The 19,154-nt window shown below is 43.4% G+C and overlaps 1 protein-coding gene across 2 annotated transcripts; it reads left to right on the top strand.

Moving 5' to 3' along the window:
- Positions 1–1,795: 1,795 nt before the first annotated feature.
- On the top strand, positions 1,796–17,435 carry CDADC1 (cytidine and dCMP deaminase domain containing 1; the record flags this gene model as incomplete). 2 transcript variants are annotated; one of them, XM_082337951.1, is made up of 9 exons in its annotated part: positions 1,796–1,923; positions 5,083–5,177; positions 6,761–6,938; positions 7,770–8,348; positions 10,449–10,498; positions 11,571–11,740; positions 12,275–12,464; positions 13,122–13,182; positions 14,486–17,435. In XM_082337951.1, the coding sequence occupies 9 exons, from the start codon at positions 1,845–1,847 to the stop codon at positions 14,557–14,559; spliced, it is 1,476 nt and encodes a 491-aa protein (XP_082194077.1). In that variant the 3' UTR covers positions 14,560–17,435. The 2 variants fall into 2 exon arrangements, with proteins under 2 accessions (XP_082194077.1, XP_082194078.1); XM_082337952.1 differs by lacking the exon at positions 1,796–1,923 and having other exon boundaries at positions 5,076–5,177.
- Between the last annotated feature and the right edge of the window lie 1,719 nt (positions 17,436–19,154).

Genomic DNA, 19,154 nt, shown 5'->3' with positions numbered 1-19,154 from the left:
CAAGTAGCAAACTAATTAGGGGATGCGAACATCACCTCAACCGTGCAGCAGTTTTGCCTGCTAGCACCGTTGTCTGTTCTTCGTCTCTCCACAGCATTGTCAGGAGATTTGACCCACAAAAACAAGGCAAAAAGTCTGAGTGACCTTCTGTGGGCACTGGGTTCTTTCTGAAAGCCTGCTCTTTGAGGATTATTTCCTGGAAAAGGATTTGGGCATTTATTTTTAATGACTGCAACATACAGCTGATTCTCCTCCACTTTTTCTTTACTCCAGACTCTGCCCACAGCCCTCCTGGGACCATAAGACTTCATGTACTTTCAACTGCTACCTCAACCATTTTCAGGGATGTATCACATTTCTTCCACAAACCATTGTTTCTTTATAAATGTACACGGTTTTGGGATGAAGTAACTCCCTTGTATTAAGTTTCAAAATCTTGAAGCTATTGCATACTACAGCCCTTTTGTAATCAGTAAGGATTATCCAGTTAATTACAAGTAATGATCTTCATAAAAGAAAAGATATTAAATATGAAGTCTAGGTATATTCTAATTTAACATCCATTAACCTGTTAGCCCAGGAACAGAGGCAGTCAAATCCCATCAAACTAACTCATCTTTCAGGAGCCCAGTGCCTTGATATCCAAGAGGCAAATACACCCTTAATTACTGACTCAAATCAAGATAAAGATTGTTTAAAAAAAAAACACCCACTCAAAACAATAAAATAAACAAACCACAGAAACAATGAAAGAAAGAAAAAAAAAAAAAAAAAAGAAACCCCAGCCCTTTTCTGCTCTCTTCCAACCTTTCTCTCACCATGGCCTTAGATAGCCAAAGTAGCAACCCCAGAGCCAGTCTTCCCAAGTCTGACCGTCGATTCATACGTGACAAAAAGTTTTGGTATCTCTGCTGGCTGTCATCAACTAGTTATGGCAGCGACAACATATCTTTGAAGATGAAAAAATATCTGCTTCCATAACTTGCTCTATACAAACAAGGCCTTGCTCATTTTCCTACACAGGTGTAATCACCATATAATAAATCCACACGGGAAAGACACAGTTTCTACCAACAAAACGATGCCTGGGGAAGCTCTGCTCTTGTTCCCCAGAGGAAGCAAGCGGTGTGGGTGAAAGAATGGGTTTTGCAGGTGTAACATCTCACCTGAAGAACAGCAGTGCTGCAGCAATGACAGAAAGGAACGCGATTCTTCACGCGCTTAGCCAAGGCAGTGAAGTTAGCAAAACACTCAGCAGGGCACAACAGAGATGACCCCGACAAACAGAAAGCCTCATGCTACAAGCCACCTGTTTGGCAAGCCGGCTGCAGAAGCACCTTCTGTGCTGGGGAGCGGCCAGGGTGTCCCCTCGGATCCTTTTTGTGCCCGCGGGCTTGGATTTTACCCGGGAGGCCACCAAGGGCCAGGCCGGGGCTGAGGGCCGCGGTGCCGGGGCCCGACGCTCCAGGGTTCAACGCGACCGCCACCGCCGAGGCCCCCCAGCTGCCAGAAGGAAGAAACGCCGCTGAGAAGACCGAGGCGGTGGGGTGCATTTCAGCGTTAAAATCCCGCTACAGAGGACGGAGCCCGCCTCTCGCCGGCAGCCGCCGGCCCGCCCCAGCCGCCGGCCCGCCCAGCCCCACCCTCCTCCTCCACTCCCGCTTCCTATTGGCCGAGGCGCCCGCCCGTCAGCGGCGGTTGCCATGCGGGCGCCCCGCCGCGGCGACGCCCTGAGGGAGGAGCGGGGCGGCCATGAGGGCGGGGCGGGGGGGGGGCGGGTGACACCGGGCGGTACCGGTACCCGCACCGGCACCGCACCCGCACCCGTACCGGGACCCGCACCGATGCACGGCTCAGAGGAGGCGGCGGCGGCGGGGGGGCCGCGGATGAGGGCGGCGAGCACGCAGACCGACAGCATGGCCGGTGAGCACCGCCCCGTGCCCGCCGTGGGGGGGCCTGGCGGCGGGGGCGCTGGGCCGGGGCCTGCCCCGGCTGGGAGGGAGCCGCGGCCCCGCCGCGCTGGGGAGCGGGCGGTAACGGCTGGCGGGGAGGGGAGGGAAGCGGGAGGGGAGGGAGGGGGTGTGCGGTGACCGGCCTCTCGCGGGTCTCTGCTCGCCCACCGGGTGCTTTGAGGTGTTTAACGAAATGCCCGGAATCGCCCCGTTTGTCCTTTCCCCGGGGCTGCTCGGAGAGCTCCTGCCTTCCTCCTCCCCAGCCGCTGCTTCACAGAGCGCTCCTGCCCGTTACCGATAATGCAATACAGTATCCACCCCCCCGCCCCCTGCTTGCCTGCGCTCTTATTCATAAGGCCTTTTGATAACAGATGCTTGCATTTTGCATCCCCCCCCCCCCCGTCAAAATGAGTTCTTTTTCCAGTTCCATACCATGCGTATTTAACGTGTATAAAATGCAATGTGCATAAAAATGCTTGCCTTCTGAGGGGTGTTCTTACTAACCCCCATAGCAGGGCCCACGTACGAATTTAGTAGAGAGCAACTTTCTCATAAGGCTGGGGATGCCCAGACGAAGTGGATTTTGATAGGTTTCATCTATCCCGTTGCTGCAGTCCCAGGGGAGTGGTGTGTCCATACAGATCCCCCGTGGGCTGTATATATAGCTCTCAGACCGAGGACCATGACAGGGCTGCCAGATCTCCTTGATGGGTAAATGGGTTTTGTTTCATCCTAGTTTTATGAAAATCCTGCTTCCGAGAATACGAACTCTGAAAATAGTTTCTAGTTTCCTTTTCCCAGGCAGGAGAGTGATGTCACGGATTTCCTCCTCCTTGGTGCTGTCAAAGCCCAGTGTTGGTTTCATACTTGTAAGATGACTTCTTACAAGCCTTTCAGACTTTGGACTAGGGACTCCTATGTTGCAACCATGGCATAATCCTGTATCTGAGCCATGTCCGGATGGGCAGTGCCCTGCTCCTTTTTGCTTCCAGGTGCAGGAGCATCAGGGTTTTCAACACTGGCCTTCACGGCGTGCTTTCCCTGGAGCATGCTTTGCCTCACTGGAGGAAGATCCCTAACCAGGAGGAATAAAATTGTACCTTCTTTCTGTGAAGTAGGGAAGCTGTGAGGATTTGATGCACCTGAAAAGAGCACTCCTTTCGTATACGGTTTTGCTCTCGGTAGCAAAGAGCCTGATTCCTTTTCTTCCTCAATCTTCTGTAGTTGCTTTAAATTCTGTAAGATGTCTTCTACCTTTTTTCCAGGCCACTTTAATCTCTTCACTCTGTTGAACTTAAGGGAACGTTTAACTACGTAAGTGAATAAAGATGCGGATGCATAGATACGATAACTGTGGCCACAGGTCTTTCCTTTCTCATCATAATATTCTCCTGCTTCTCATTATGCATTCATGACAATTCACAACAGTGTTGTGAACTGGTAAATTTTTTCAGTTTGTTTCCCATGTGTTTGACAGGTCACACTCAGACTACGCCCAAGAAAACAAACAGTAATTCACACTTGTTTCTGGTGTATTCTGTTTTAGATCTACTCTATATGCCAAATAGTAATCCATTTTAGAAAACAAGATGGTATACATGTGAGTTGGTATCAATTGCACTGTTTATTTTAGCTTGCCATTTGGGAACTGGACATGTGTGTGCTACAACAGGAGTGAGCAGGGGCTGCAATGAGAACGAATTCAAATGCCCATTTAAAAAAAATAAGTTTTACTTGTTTAGATGTGGCTTGTAGACTTACTTTTACAGTTTGTTTTTAGTACAAGTGATAACAAATCGTCATGTGTGCTACTTGCCATGTACATTTCTAGCACATGTGTCTGATTGGGCACAGTAGGGTAGCATAGCTGGGCAGCCTAAGGAGTAGTGGACAGTGTGGCATCAGATGGTGCCACTGAGAGGTCTATAGTTGCTTTCCAAAATCCCTAGTAATTATGCTCTCACTTCTGTGTGAAAAAAGATACTAAAATACTGTCTGAAAATGGTATTCCAGTCATGGATTACCTGTGTTTATGTGCTGTCCTAACTGTTTGGATTCACAGACATGTCATTAAACTAACCCTCTCCCCCACTGAAGCAATCTTAGTATCTGATTATATCTCTTCCAAACTACTGGAACTACTTAAAGAAATGTTTTTCTCTATTCTATTCTTGCCTCTGCCTTTTCCTCCTTTGCAAAAACTTTAACATTTGCGGGAAGGGATAAAAACAGAAATAATACTATTGTCAGACAGCACACGTGAGACCTTCAGAGGAATATGTGTTCATTACAGCTCTCTGTAAACACCCCTGGAATAGGGACTGGAGCTTCTTCGAAGACTTAATTAACGCCTTGCCAAGTGTGAGGCAAGACAGCTTTACATCTGGAATTGTGCAAGCATTAGTGAGCAATGCAGTACTTCCTCCTTTTTCATTTGTGGGACATTCAGTAATGCTGAGCGCTGGCCCTCACAGGACAATGTCCAGATTTTGAGTAGAAGCACAACACAGCACAAGGTGGTGGTCTGAGAAGGGATTCTTCGCTATCTCTTCGGTTATTTAGTCAGAAGTGACGGCCTGAACAATAGGTTTAAATTTTTGTGAAAAGCTAACCAAAATTTAAGCAGACTGTAAAAATCCAGAAGCAGGTTTCTCCAGAACTGATGTAACTAGAAGGTTTCACAATGGCTTATTGACTCTTGCTGCAGGTGTCAGTGTAAGATCATGATGTGTGCCTAGACACTTCTTTTGCTCTCTTCTGTGGTGAGCCTGAAGCTGAATCACAAGCTATGTCTCAAATTTCTGTAAGCATCTGTGAATCACTTGAGCACGTGATGTGGGATCTGATCTGTGATTTCTGCTCTTCGCCTCTGAGTAAAATTAACTCACTGAATTTCAGTGAAAGTTTCACCACTTTCTCTCTGCATCCAGATGTGAGCATTCTGAGTTGACAACTACTGCCTTTAAGGGGAGAGCGTGGATTTAGCTGCTCTAATAGCAGAAGTGGTCGATGAACCAGCTTCTGTAGCAGCTGTGATGTAGAAGACTTGGAAAATATTGTTTGACAACGTGGTGTTTCTTTATAAATATTAAGTAATAAATATTTCTTTTTTTTTTTCTTCTAATGACAGGTCAAATGCCAAGACTTTCTAAGGTCAATCTTTTTACTTTGTTCAGTCTCTGGATGGAGCTCTTTCCCTCGGCTGAGCAACAGAAAAAATCACAGGTAAAATGTCTACATTTACCATTAATTGGTCTTTCTGAACAGATGCTAATAGGTCCTGCAGTGAATTTAACCTAACTGCTCTACATGACAGATAGTCCGGGGCCAGGGGAAGGGGGGTTGGGGGGGGGGAGGGGGGCGCAGAAAAGTCTGATAAACGTTTTTCAGATATTTCTTAGAAGTAGAAAAAAATCCACTGGTGGGAGAAAAATAGCAAAATGGTTAAATAGCACACTATTTCTGAAAAACTTAAAAAGGCAAGGTATAACTGTGACAGGTGAAGCAAACAGTAAAAAATGCTGGTGGGTATTTTGAAGAGCCTAACAAAGGAGGCACGGTGTACAGCGTGCACTTCTTAGTATATACTAATTATAACTTTAAAATCAGTGTGGTTGATGATGTAGAGATATTCTTTAAAATGCCGATGTTCATGATTGTAGAAGAGCTCCCTTATACAGTGGAGGTGCACAGAACTACTTGAAACGTTTGCTGATAGAGAACTTGTAGATAACTACCTTAGTGACAATGAAAAGAAACCGTCCTTGAGAATGGGTCTTCTAAATAGCTGCCAGTTACACTTCAAAGTAGAGGAGCATTTTCAGAGTGTCCTGGAACAGGGCGTTTCCTTTTGCGATCAGAGTTCTTATTGTGCTCTTTATAATGATTACTACCTTGTGCAGAGCATACCCATGTGCTAAGATCCATAGCACATGTATCAGCGGGGACAAGAAAAGATAAGAAAATAATCTGAGTGACAATTAGGCCTAATTTTCAGAGCTTGGTATGTCCCAGACTAGATCAGAAAGAGGGACAGATGAGCAGCACCATACAGACTTCAAAAGCAGTTTCAAATTTAGTAATTTAGTTAGGAATGGCACTTGGGTTATATGTAGGGCTTTAGTACAGCCTCATTTCTGTAACTGCAAAGAAATTGAATAATTTACAGATCTAAGGCAACAGTGTTCTGGTAGCAGCTGGATTGCATAATGAGATCTGTTTCACCAGCTTCATCAAACTAGCCTGTATCCAGTTTCCTCACAATACATGGGAATCCATATGTAAGAGCTCGTCTGTGGTACGCAGGCTTTTTCCATGGAAGATTTTCTAGAACCAGGATTCATTTCTATAAATGAAGAGACAGAAATAAAGCTAGAGAAGCTCTTGGCTCCCAGGATGGTCAAGCTTAAGACAGAAATTAAATTAATGAGTTTTTCCAGATGCTGGATGATTCAGATGGGTTTTCAGCTATAATTGACAGAATTTTCTATGCTGCTTCTGGGTTTTGTTACAGGCAAAGCAATGACCAGAAAAATCAGGAATTTGTGACAAGTCCCTGTTTGAAGTTTGACAGGGGCATGGTACTCTGATATTAACAGGCACATGTAGAAACCACCAAAAAAAAAAAAGTACTGCTTAGGGGAAGTGTAACAGAGATTGTTTAATGATTCATATCACAATTTGTACTGAAGAGCTATATGCTCTGATCCTGGCTGATTACTGTTACCCAAGGAAGAGCTGTAACATCTCTATGGACTTGATGTTGAAAGAAAGTAAAACAATAATAATAGTAATGCATTTTTCTGTAGGTAAAGAAGAGTGGTCTAGTTGTGGTGAAAAACATGAAGATTATTGGTCTTCATTGTTCCAGTACAGACTTGCATGCTGGCCAGATTGCACTCATTAAACATGGATCAAGACTTAAAAACTGTGATCTTTATTTTTCCAGAAAACCATGTTCGACTTGTTTAAAAATGATTGTAAATGGTAAGCAATGACTGTAGTAGAGCAGGAGTAAATGTTATGCTTGTGATTGGTGGCATCAGAAAGCTTGTTTTCTCTTTGGACTGTCCCAGTTGTGAAGGCCAATCCCTAACTTTTGTAGCCTGCACTGGTATTCTCCACAAGGCTGAAAACAGTATTGAATGTGCATTTCCTGGAGCTGATGATCAAGAAACCAGGGTTTGCTGCTGAGACCCTATTTCTCTGTGTAATTATTATTATTGGTGGTGCTTGTCTCTCGGTTGGGATGCACTGCTGAGGTTCTGACATACCTGTTGCACTTTGCCAGAGCAGCCCTGAGCCTGATGACTAGGCCTAGATTGCTACATTTTTCCTTGCCCTCCCATTGCTTGTCAGTGGCACCAAAGGAAGGGTGGTTTTTATGCAGAAATCACAGAGAGCACTTTCGGCTTTCCTTTTTCCAAGTGAGATGAAGACAAGTCAGATTATTTACTTCCTGAAGTGGGATCTGCTGGTACAGCCCTTCTGCAAATACTGGTTTTTAATCTCAACAGCAACTTCTGTTAGTGCTAACTTTTTTGTGTGGTGTTACTGTATCTTTTGTAGGTAAGATTCAAAATGAGGCTGCCACAAAGATCTTAGAACTTAGGAAATTCCAATTTTTGTTTATAGTCTGATTATCAAGTCTGATAAGCTCTTGGTACTCATATATGCTAGCATTTCGTTGTCCAGATGCCACTGAAACAGCACTCACGGCCTGAGTAAAAACAGGGTTAGGCAATAATGTGTTAAAAATGAGGTTTATGTTCCACTGTGCTTGCATGGTTCCTCTTGCTGCATTATCTTCTCTTCCAGCTGGGGTGAACAGGATTTCTTACTGGCCTGCAGATCCTGAAATCAGCTTGCAGACCGAGGCGTCCAATCCCATGACTACTGATGATGCAAAGCTAGATGCCAAAGCAGTAGAAAGACTGAAGTCAAACAGTCGTGCTCGTGTGTGTGTGTTGCTTCAGCCCTTGGTGTGCTATATGGTGCAATTTGTTGAAGAAACTTCCACCAAGTTTGATTTTATTCAAAAAATAGCAAAATCTCAGCCTAACTGGAATACTGACTTTTATACTGCATGTAGACAAGAGAGAATAAAAGAGTATGAAAGTTTATTCCTAATTGCAAATGAGGAAACGCACAAGCAAATACTGATGACAATGGGACTGGAGAACCTCTGTGAAAATCCATACTTCAGCAACCTTAGGCAAAATATGAAAGATCTTGTCTTGGTCTTGGCAACAGTGGCTGCCAGTGTCCCTGTCTTTGAATGCTTTGGATTTTACAACAATGAATCCCGGCGAACAAATGAAACAGACCATCAGGGTTTGCCCCAAGAAATTGCAAGGCACTGCATGATACAAGCCAGGCTGCTTGCATACCGGACAGGTGAGTTGTTAGAGTAGCAGAGGAAGAATGGATCTCATGAGTAGAGCGAGTTCCTGCTTTCCGTCTTACTTCTTTCAACTACTTCTTTGAGCAAGCTGCTGAGTTCTGTTCCTACATCTGTGAAACGGGAGCAGCAGTAGCAGTAAAAGCTCCACAGGGGTACATAGTATTGTGCGTGAAAGCACTGAGCTTTCCAAGAGAATATCAGGGTGGGTATTTCACATACAGTGCTAGCAAAGCCTGCCCTGACAACATGTCCAACACCTATCTGAAAATGGAATACAGTGACATTTAAATTCTTCAAGCTGCTCTGAGGCTCTTTTTTACAGAGGTTTCACAAGATGTATCTGTTATCAAATAAGTGCCAATATTTTAAGCATATTATGTGCACTTCTTCAGAAAAGAGCAGTGAAATAATATCCTTCCAGTAGGGCATTAAGTACAGTTATATTAAGTTTCCTAGTTCCAATCTTATTAGTGAAAGTGATTATATATCTGATGCGGGTTTTCTTTGCAAAGATGCTGGAGTTTTGATGTACAGGCTTTCAGGGGGGAAGGGTAGTTATTGACTATCTTTTGACACAGATGACTTCTGTCAGCTGCTTTATTCTGTCTGGGTAGAGATGCAGTAAACTGTTAAGTTCTTCCAGAGAACACAATATGAAGACTTAAAACTTGGTGTTACTCCTTAGTGATCGTTTTTTCATCTAGATAGGATAGTTGCTTTTTTTAAAACCCTTGTAAACAAATAAATAGTACTTATTTAAAGCTTAAAACAAAACTAATCCCCCAACACGCAATCACAAAACCAACCTATCAAGTCAGGTGCTGAATGTGCCTTTTGACTTACTCAGACTTCGTTATTTGTAAAGGTGAATCTTCATAGTTTAGAACCTTTCCCTTTTCGGGTTGGTTTTGTGGTTTTAGTTGCTTTTTTTTTTTCTTTTCCGGGTACCCTCTGCAAATTTGGTCACCACAAGTTGCAGAGGGGATTGCGTTTTTAGAAGTAATTCAGAAATTTCATGGAACCAGTTGTGAGGTTTTTGTACAATTACTGTTGTACAGAGCAAGATAGAATGACCCAGCTTGAGTACTCATTCTTGGGGCAGCAAAATTCAGTTTTAGCTGCACTGTTCAGCCTGGACTCAGGTCTGTTTTTTGAGGAAACTCATTCCACTCTTGTGCTGTAATGACATTAAAATAAATAACAGCGCGCACACACAGATATTTAGCAGCTTTACATTATTATATAGATGGATATAAGGGAAGCAAGATCATAGGATGTTTTCTGTGCTGGCTTAATATACATCAGTGACTAATAAATGTGCAGAAAATAAATAAAGTCAGCCCTCATAAAACCTATCTTTGGCAGCAAAGACCCTCTTTGAGTGATTATATATGGTTGTGATACTAAGGATGATGGAAATGGTTAATTGAAACAGCATCTTCTACAATATTAATCACTGGAAGCCTGAAACATTTTTTTTCTCCTTGATATGCTCTGTTTTAACTGGTCAAGACTCTCATCAATAGCTACTGGGGAAGATTTCCAAGTTCCATAAAAATCTTCCAAGTCACATAATGAAAGTTCTGTTCCAGTTTTCCTGTGGTGGTGATAGGAAATACCCCCCAAAATCCACTTGTTAACATTGTGTCTCTGAATTAGGTATAAAATACAGCTGATTTTGATAGGAATTCAGACCACAGAACCACAAACTTAAGGAATGGCAGAAATTAAATCACTAAATTAAGTAGTAAACAACGAGAAGGTTTTTACCAGTTTGCCATCTCACATCAGCGAACCTGTCGACGTATATTCTTGGCACGCATTTTCTTATCTGATATATGTATTGATTGCTTCTTAGCATTTGTGAACAAATGTATGTAGCATTAGAATGGCTGGCCTTGCAGTTAAAGCACACCCAGCTTTTGGACTAGACTCATATGACTTTGAAGCTCTTAATCTTTCTGCATTTCTTATCTCCTGTCCACGAAGCAACAATGAATGTTATTCCTTACTCTAGGATGTCATATGTTAATGTATAGGTAACTCAGAAGTGCTTTATTTGTTATTTACTGCTAAAATGTTATGTATTTTAGAGGATCATAAAACAGGAGTTGGAGCTATTATTTGGGCAGAAGAAAAATCGGTAAGTACTGAAAAAGTTACTTTTTCTTGCACTCACAATTCATACACTTGTATCTGCTTTGAGCTTGTTACTTTGCTTTAAGTTTATACACGTGCATTTTTCATGCACACACACAGTGCTATAGAAAGCTTGCACTTGTCATTTTTTAGTAACTAAGTTAATGACTGCTTCATTGTTATGCTGTCAAGATGAAGGGGAAGTATAAACGAGTTTAGTAACTGCCACAGTGTCTCTGCCTAGCTTTTCCGTGTGCTTGCTTCCCTGGTCATTGTCAGTTATTCCAGGTGTCCTGGCTGCAAAGTTTTGCCGCAGCTGCTGATCAGGCAGCGTGTGCCTACTCTGCATGGTTCCTCTCTGCAGCTCTATTTTGGAGAGGTCTCAGTGCAATCACAGCCTGACAATCTCTTGAGGATTTTTGTTGCAGTTGAAATGCTGTACTGGCTTCAGCGCGTTCCTTTTTGGATCAAAGCAATATTTTTCTACAAATATTGTTACTGTGCTTTTTCCCACCCAAACATAAAATTTTTAGTTCTTTATGTCTCTGATTGTGCATGTTACCAATCCCAGGAAGCCTCATTCTTCATGCAGCTGCAACATACTCTTCATTTGTTTTTAGCGCTTCAGTCATCAGCTGCTTACTGCTGTTTTCCTTCTTGTTCTGATTTCAATCGCCGATTGCTACTTGGTCAGCCCACTGGTCACTGGGTCTGTTGAGAGACAGGTGAAACACGGCACAGCAGACACTAACTCCAGCTGTCTTTAATTCCGTACGTTGCAGAAAGGCTTAAGGACTAAATCCTTCAGAATTTTTGTTCCTGCTATCAGTATTACTTGCTAAAAGGAAAGCCTCTAAAGCCTGGTGCAGTGTGTTGTCTGCAGTGCTGCAGTTTGCCCATGCGGCTCCTCTGGAGCTTAGTGGAAAAGCTCCATACAGACATGGAGCAAGAGCTGAGTTCTTTTAACTGCTGTAACTTGGCGTGAACCGATCATGTGAAGGTATACATTGCACAACACTTTGACTTAGTACTGAGTTTAAATGTCTCCAAATTTGATGCTTTGCTTACTGTTGCAGAGAAGCTGTGATGGAACAGGAGCAATGTATTTTGTGGGCTGTGGTTACAATGCCTTTCCTGTTGGGTCTGAATATGCCGATTTTCCAAACATGGATGATAAACAAAAAGATCGTGAAATCAGAAAGTTCAGATACATTATACATGCGGAGCAGAACGCCTTGACATTCAGGTAATGGGTTTATTTTTACCACAGAAAAGAATGAGATGGTTCAGAAACAATTCCATGACAAATGCGTGATGTCACTCTGATGACGTGTGGATTGCAGTCATGGTCTTGTTTATGCCTATGATGCAGACCTTGGATGTGCATGGACACAGTCAGCTCCTGGGGTTTCTTCAGACTTCTTAACCAAACTCGTTTTTTAAAGGATATTCACTCCAATGCACGGCAGCTATCCTTCAGGTACAAGCTGCTGCCTCTGCTTCCTGCTAGGACCACACTATAACCTGAAGTATGGAAGCGTCGCAATTGTTGAGGCTTCCAACAATGATATGTGTGGAGAGGTGGGATGGGTGTTTTGTTCACAGATAGTAAAACCAAACCAGATATCGTTGTGTACTTGTGCACTTGATTAGGAATAAGTTGCTTCTGAAAGTAGATAACACAACACTTCTTTGCTTGCTCTTGTGAGGTATCAAGTTTGTCACCATTCAAAACTATCAAGATGTAGACTCTGAAATCCTGTTTTCTGACTGCTTGTAGGTGTCGAGAAATAAAGCCAGATGAGAGAAGCATGATATTTGTGACGAAATGTCCGTGTGACGAATGCGTCCCTTTAATCAAAGGGGCCGGTATCAAGCAGATCTATGCGGGAGATGTTGATGCTGGAAAAAAGAAAGCAGACATATCTTATATGAAGTTTGGTGAACTTGAGGGCGTAAGCAAATTTACAGTAAGTGTCTAAATGTACTATATTCTAAAAACTCTGGGCAGCATTGGGGGGAGGGTGGAGTGAGCAGTCATCTGCAGCCAGCATAGAGGAGTGTTTTCTTGTGCTGTTTAGTCAAGCGAGTGGAACCGAGAGGCGCTGTGTCACAACACTGGGGAGAAGTGCTGTGCCATATGCCAGACGGTGGGGCCAAGCGTGCCTGTTTTCTGTGATTGCCCTGCAGATTTCCCTCCAACTCGTTGCTGTTGTTGGAGGTGGTCTCTTCACACTCTCAAGTTCTCTCCAAGCCTCCCTGTCGTGGCACGGCACCTGATGTGGGAGATCACTATGATTTTGTAGGCCCTTCCAGAGCTCCTGAAAGAGCTGTGGTAGGTTTTGAAGGTGGCCAAGTGCACCTGCACTCAGGGTGCTCACCATGACAAACTGCAGCACTGTCGGTTTGAGCAGGCTCGTTTCCCCTTCTCAAGGGAGTAAATGGCCACGCGTCCCTTAATAGCTTTTTATCCTCAAAGCAAGTGTGTGCTGGAGGGGGAGCCCTTCAGTTCCTGTTTCACCCCTAGTCATGCCTTACAATGAAGGACTGTAGGGTACTTTTCTTTCTCCCTTTGCTGTTTCTTCTGTCTTCTGGAATAAGTAAACTTCTTCTTCTTCTTTTACCAGTGGCAACCAAATCCATTGCACACTAATGCCCCTGAATTCCATGACCCCACAGCCAGGGAAAGTAAGTATTTTTTCATTAATTCATTTTATGACTGAAGTCAATAAGTGAGATCAAGTTTTAAACAAACCTGAATCCCTCTGGGATTGATTAGTCTTAATTAATCTGATTTCGATTAGTTAAATTTTGCTATGAAAACTTCTCTGAGCTTTCTGAATAGATGAACTAATGGTAAGTCAAAACCAAGCTTGTTTTAACAGATGCTTGGCATTGGCACACACATTACAAAATCTAGTAATGCTATTATCAAGGTCGGCCATATGCTGTTTTGCACATAGTCATTTCAGACTACTTTATAATGTTTTAAATTTTGTTCTATAAAGACTTTTTATATTGCGTTCTATAAAGAGTGCCATTCTTTTTCAAGAGAAATTGGACTCCTCAAAGGCAAATATGTTCTATGGAACATTTCAGTGCTTCTTTTATGAAGTAGAATCTATGCCAATACTTTTCAATCAACATTTATTTTTGTGTGTATATATACACATATATAATATAAAGGCCACAAAATCCTTGTCGACCTGCACCCCTGTAGCAAGGGAGCTGTCATCTTCTGGAAACAGAGTTTAGATGAGTCTTACGTTGAAACTGTTTTATGCTACAAAAGGGACCCACCATTGGCATCTACTGTCAGCTACCAGTCCTTAAAATGTTTCTCATCCAGCAGGGAAAATCATGTGGAAAAAGAAGCTAAATATTTTTTGTGCCTCAAGCATGAAGATCTGGAGCATTAAAGACAGGGAGTTGGCAGTTACTGAAAGCATTGAGCACCATGCTAGGAGCATAAAAAAGACTGAAGGTGGTTTTTGTAGCACATGAATAGCCACGTACTACAAGCTAATTCCTAACATGTAGTGAGGTAGATTAGTGGGGAAGTCTCTTTGTTAGCGATTTCCTTATGAGTTGTGGGGAAAGCGGGGAGGGAAGGGCTCAGAGTAGTGTTTACTGCATTAGTAATCACTGCAAAATGTTAGGGCTTGTTTGTCCCTCTCTCTGCTACTGGTTTTTAGACCCAGCTGGAGAAAGATTCAGCCTGGGGTACTTTGTTTGACAACACTTAACAGGGCTCATTTTTCTAACAGTGTTTTCTTCAAGATGGTATGCTTGCATTTTCAACACTGAACCATTTTAAGTTGCTATTTTTCCTTAGTATGTTTCTTTTACTATGATTATTGCATGTTCCTCTTTATGGGGAAGAAGATAAGCTCCCCCACCCAGTGTTATTCCAGTGTGCCTATATGTGTTGAGTATTCAGACTATGCTTACCTATTGTATTAATGTTTCACACATTTTTTTTTTTCTTTAGATGGGGTCCAGAAAACAAAATCACTAGATGACCAACAGCACCAAAACAAGAAACTGTGTCTTGGTCACTACTGAATCATTAAGCACTTCTGCAGTCTTGCTCTGTACTTTTTATAATGCAGCCTGTTTGCACTTTCAAATAAGGAAGAGTTTTATTTATTGTTTGGAAAGTGACTTTTAGAATAAGTTTATTTATGATGTCTTAAATGTTTTACAGAATTACCTGAAGGTCTTTTTAATTTAGAAGTTTCTGGGGAAAAAATGCTGCTTATATTTTCTGTGAAAGTAACTGGGTGGCTAATCATTGTTAACATATTAAAAAAAATACTGAAAGTTTATTGCTGGTAGATCAGAATAATAATAAAATGGTATCTTTTTTGCTTGGTGTATGGATTGAGGGAATGGATTTCTAAGTTCCAGCTGGCAGAATGCAAAAACAAGCCCTAGTTCTTCCAGTACAATAGTCAAGGGAATCTTCTAGGAAATGGCAGATAAATAATCGCTAGCAATTATTCCTGAAAGTGGCTCTTGCTTCTCAGGCTGCTTGTATAAAGAAGACAAAGCCATTGGGATGGCAATTGTTGCTAGGTAAGCGATCGAGATAAGCTTGTGTCTCATACATACCCTCTTCCAACTACCACAGCAGCAGAGCTATTTTGTTTGTGGTACTGGCATTGCTGCTCTGTGCGCTCTCAAATGCGTCCCATCTGAATTAATGTAGACAAAGGTTAGCTTTGCTTTTTCTCAGCTTCTGGATGCAGGCCTGAAAGAATTTGGCTGTATGCATCTCACTGGCCCCGACATACTATGTGAAGATTGCTAGTGTTTAGGTTTTGTTAATCTTCACTAACAGGCTTCTAGGACTACAGAAGCTAATAAAGTGCCAGATGTCCTGTTGTTTCTTAGATAGGATGGAACCAGTGGAATAGCCCAAATCTTTTCAGGTGCCAATCTCTTGGATGACTACGCGTGGAGCAAGGGTGACTTTAAAACAGCCAGTGAAACTGCAGTCTGATGTTGTTGCTAGTTTTGAGGGGCTGCTGGGTAGGTAATGGGTAACCAGAACAGCGAGTTGTACCCAGCAGTTTTTGAGAGGTCACTCTCCTTACTCCCATCTGTTTGCTGCTTTGAATACGACCTCTAGCTGTTTGTTTGAGCAGGCGTTCCAAGACTTTCTGTTCACTCCTCTGCTCAGCTCTCAAGTGCGAACACCGTAAACCTTTTTCTGCTGCTGCTGGTAGGATATATAAACGGCCTTTTCCCTGTTCTTCCGTGCATCTTGTCTTTGCTGCCCTCCTTAAAGTCCTGGAAGGGGAATCATGTCTTAATATGCTGCTGTAGGTTCTGTTTGTTTCTTTTCGGCTTTGGAAAATGTTGGAACTAGATAGCGAAGCTGTTATTGCATAGTGTGCAAAGCATCCTTAACGTGGCATTAATTATATGGAGTCTGTTCTCACCCAGTTTGGCTACTGGTCCTGTAACTTAAGGTACAGTTCTTGATGCTTGGAGCTGCAGCAAGGAGCTGTGATTCCCCATGACTCACAGCATAACTTCATTCTTGAGTACCTGGGCTTCAGAACTGGGGAATGCTCCTCTCCTCTTACCACCATGAGAGTTCACTCTCACTGGAGCTGGAGAAGCTGCTGTTTCTCTGAGCCTGGTTAGGCTGAAGGCTACTCTAGGGCTGCTGGTTGAGTGCTGTGCATGCAGCGTTAGCAGCAGCAATCTCATCAGGCAGCTGGCTGACCTCCTGCACCGCTGCTGTCTTGCTAAGCAGGGTGCATACAGCTTCATTTCCCAGGACCAGGTAGTGAATGAAGGAGAAGAATCTGACACTGTTTGTCAACTAAGGGAAGGACGGTGAAATCTATTTTTGCATCACACCCAAAAAGAGTGCTTTTTCACAATAGCTCAGGAGGAGATAGCTGAACTGACACTTCACCAGGTCTTGTAATCTAGTGCGGAGGAACCCAGGTTCTGAATTTAGGACCAGTAGATCCAGCTGCAAGAGCTCTATGCCTCACCCGTCAGATTCAGAGTCCAGGGCCTGGGGATTAAGTTACTGGTCTGGATGCAGTACAAACCTCAGAAAGACAGTTTTTTCCTCTCATTAAGGATTATATAGTTTCATTGTTTGTAACTTCCATATAAGGTTAAAGTCAAATGTTGATGTTTCATAAACAAGATTATAATCTGGTTTTAAATCATAAATATTTTACTTTGGCATATTTCCCCCTTCCCACTTCTTGTGTTAGAATAATTACTCCTGGCTTTTTCTACAGATCAGAAGAACACTGTCCAGATTAGAGTAAAAAGTCCACCCCACCCACTGAAACCTTGTTTCCATAATCCATTGGCAATGCTCTTCTACTTGAGGTAGAAGCAGGGAAAAAAACAGGGGTGGATTTAAGGCCCCTTCAGGTTTTGTGCCGATCAGTCAGTTGGTATCAAAATCGGTAAAGAAGTCTGTGTCTTTATAGGAGCAGCTGACGTTGAGAAGTCTCTGAAACATCATAGGCGGCCTGGGTACATGGAGAGGTAAATCAAGATGCAAGTCAAATATTGCACACATTAAATAACCACGCTGCAGCGAATGCTGCTGATAACCTGTACTTCATGAGGAGTTAAGATTTTACCTTTACTTTTTATCGGTTTTTAAAAAGAGGATTTTTGTACAATACTTGCCATGAAACTTGGAATTGCTTGTAGGGCTGAAGGCTTGGAAGTCTGGCTTTATTTCTTGCCATATTTCTACAGATTCCTCCAGAGGCTCACAAGTTTCTGTAGGCTCTGATTATCAGTGTAACTCTACTTCTTTTAATTCTTGCTGGGATTACAAAGTAGGGTCTTTATCCTGGACAAGAGAAACAATGTGAATGGGGTTTCTCTCTCAACCCATGGACTCTGCAGGCGCTGCTGCGCACGTCATCTGCTTACTGGGGAGAGCCACGGAAGACTGGACATCTGCAGTGCTTATTTTGCAAATGAACTCTAGAATGTTTGTTTCTTACCTAAAAAGAACAATGTATTTAAAATCAAGAAATGTAAAAGTTATATATTTTATATATTGTATGAAATTTCCATATGCATTTTGGGTCTCTCCCATTCATTTCAGAGCAGTCATTTTAATTGCAGGTATTAACTATCAGTAATAATTTGGCCTCTTGACTGAGAATTACAGGAATTCTCTGTTAGTTGTCTGCCTTACAGCAAAACATGTTTTCTGCTAATAAATTAATCCGACAGTAAGTACTGAAATGTATTTATAAGTGCTTTGGGTTATTAGAAACATTACAGAGTGTTTTGAAATGCTCACACCCTTTACCAGCCCAGTGCTGTCCTTGCTCCTGCAGTCCCAGCTGGCTTGCTGAGCTGCATCACCTCCCTCTGCTCTGCCTGAAGAATTTGCCTCAACATGAGACTGTGCCCCTCCTGCCAGCCCAGGGGAAGGGCTGGGATCCCCTCCCTCAGCCCTGCCAGCGTTAATGAGTGTTAATTCCCTCTTCCTCAGGAGAGTAAGAAGAACTGCCTCAGGGAGCATTGCATCAGCTGCCACCTCCACAGCCTGTTTCTTGGTTGGAAAGGATGGAAGCGGGCGAAGCTTTGACTGCCCAGCAGTAAAATTGGTCCATGCCGCGCCTCCCGCCTTGCTGCCCTGGATTGCCTGTACAGGCGCACACGCAGGCGTCTTGATTCGTCGTCGCCGCAGAGGAGGATTGCTGTGGCCATCGGGGCTAGGCTGGCCAGCGGTGTGGCTGAAGGCGAGCCAGTCCGTAGCAAGAAGAAGTGATGCTGAAGGCCTGGCCCATCGGGGGTTTTACATCCACCAGCTCCAGCCCGGGCATGTGGGCTGAAGGCCTGTTAGCCAGCGGAGTGCAACAGGGCTATTCCTACAGTTCATTTTCCTGTTTAACTTCATCTGAAAGGAATCCACTCAATGCACTTCAAGACTGGCTCGTGTCACGGAGCCACACGCAGTAAGCGGGGACAGATGGGAGATGCATTTCAGAAGTGCTCTTGAACTGAAATGTCATTGTAGATACACAGCGAGCAGTCAGTGGGACGTGGTCAGCTGGGCTGGCAGTGGGACAGGCTTCCCAGAGCCATGTTTGATGCCAGTACTACTCTGAAAAGCTTTGCAATCCTCTAAATAATAGATTTTTTTTGTTTCAGCCATTCTGCCTGCAAACCAGACTTCAAATATCTGTTTGGCTTTAATTTGTTAGATCCAGTAAGCGACATTGTTTAGAGGCTAGAAAAGCAAAGGCTTTTCTAGCAAAAGATGGTGTGTGATCTGTGTGACGCTTCTGATCTTCCTTGGGATCCTTCTGTTTTCCCAGGCCTGCATAGCTATCTATCTGCTAAGGCGCCCGTTTTGCATGCTGCATACATATACGCAGGCAACATCTAGCCTTAAGCATTTCCAGATATTAGGCAGAACGTGGTACGCAGCGTTTTGCAGTTTTGTTCCCCCTCTGAAGGGGAAAGGGACAGGTAGCACAAGCCATCTTCCACTGCAGCCCACCTCCTTCTGTGATGTGATATGTGACGGATACAAGCGGGGCCAAGATAGCGGTCGTTACCTTCATGACATGCCAAAACACTCCCTGGAAATCCAGAATACTGATGTGCCTGCGCGATGTGCGCTGCTGGTCGCAGCCATGGCCTGA

This window comes from Platalea leucorodia (genome assembly GCF_965183815.1).
Source record: "Platalea leucorodia genome assembly, chromosome: 2".
In the NCBI taxonomy this organism is placed as follows: Eukaryota; Metazoa; Chordata; class Aves; order Pelecaniformes; family Threskiornithidae; genus Platalea; species Platalea leucorodia.
This window is presented reverse-complemented; position numbering and strand designations above follow the sequence as displayed.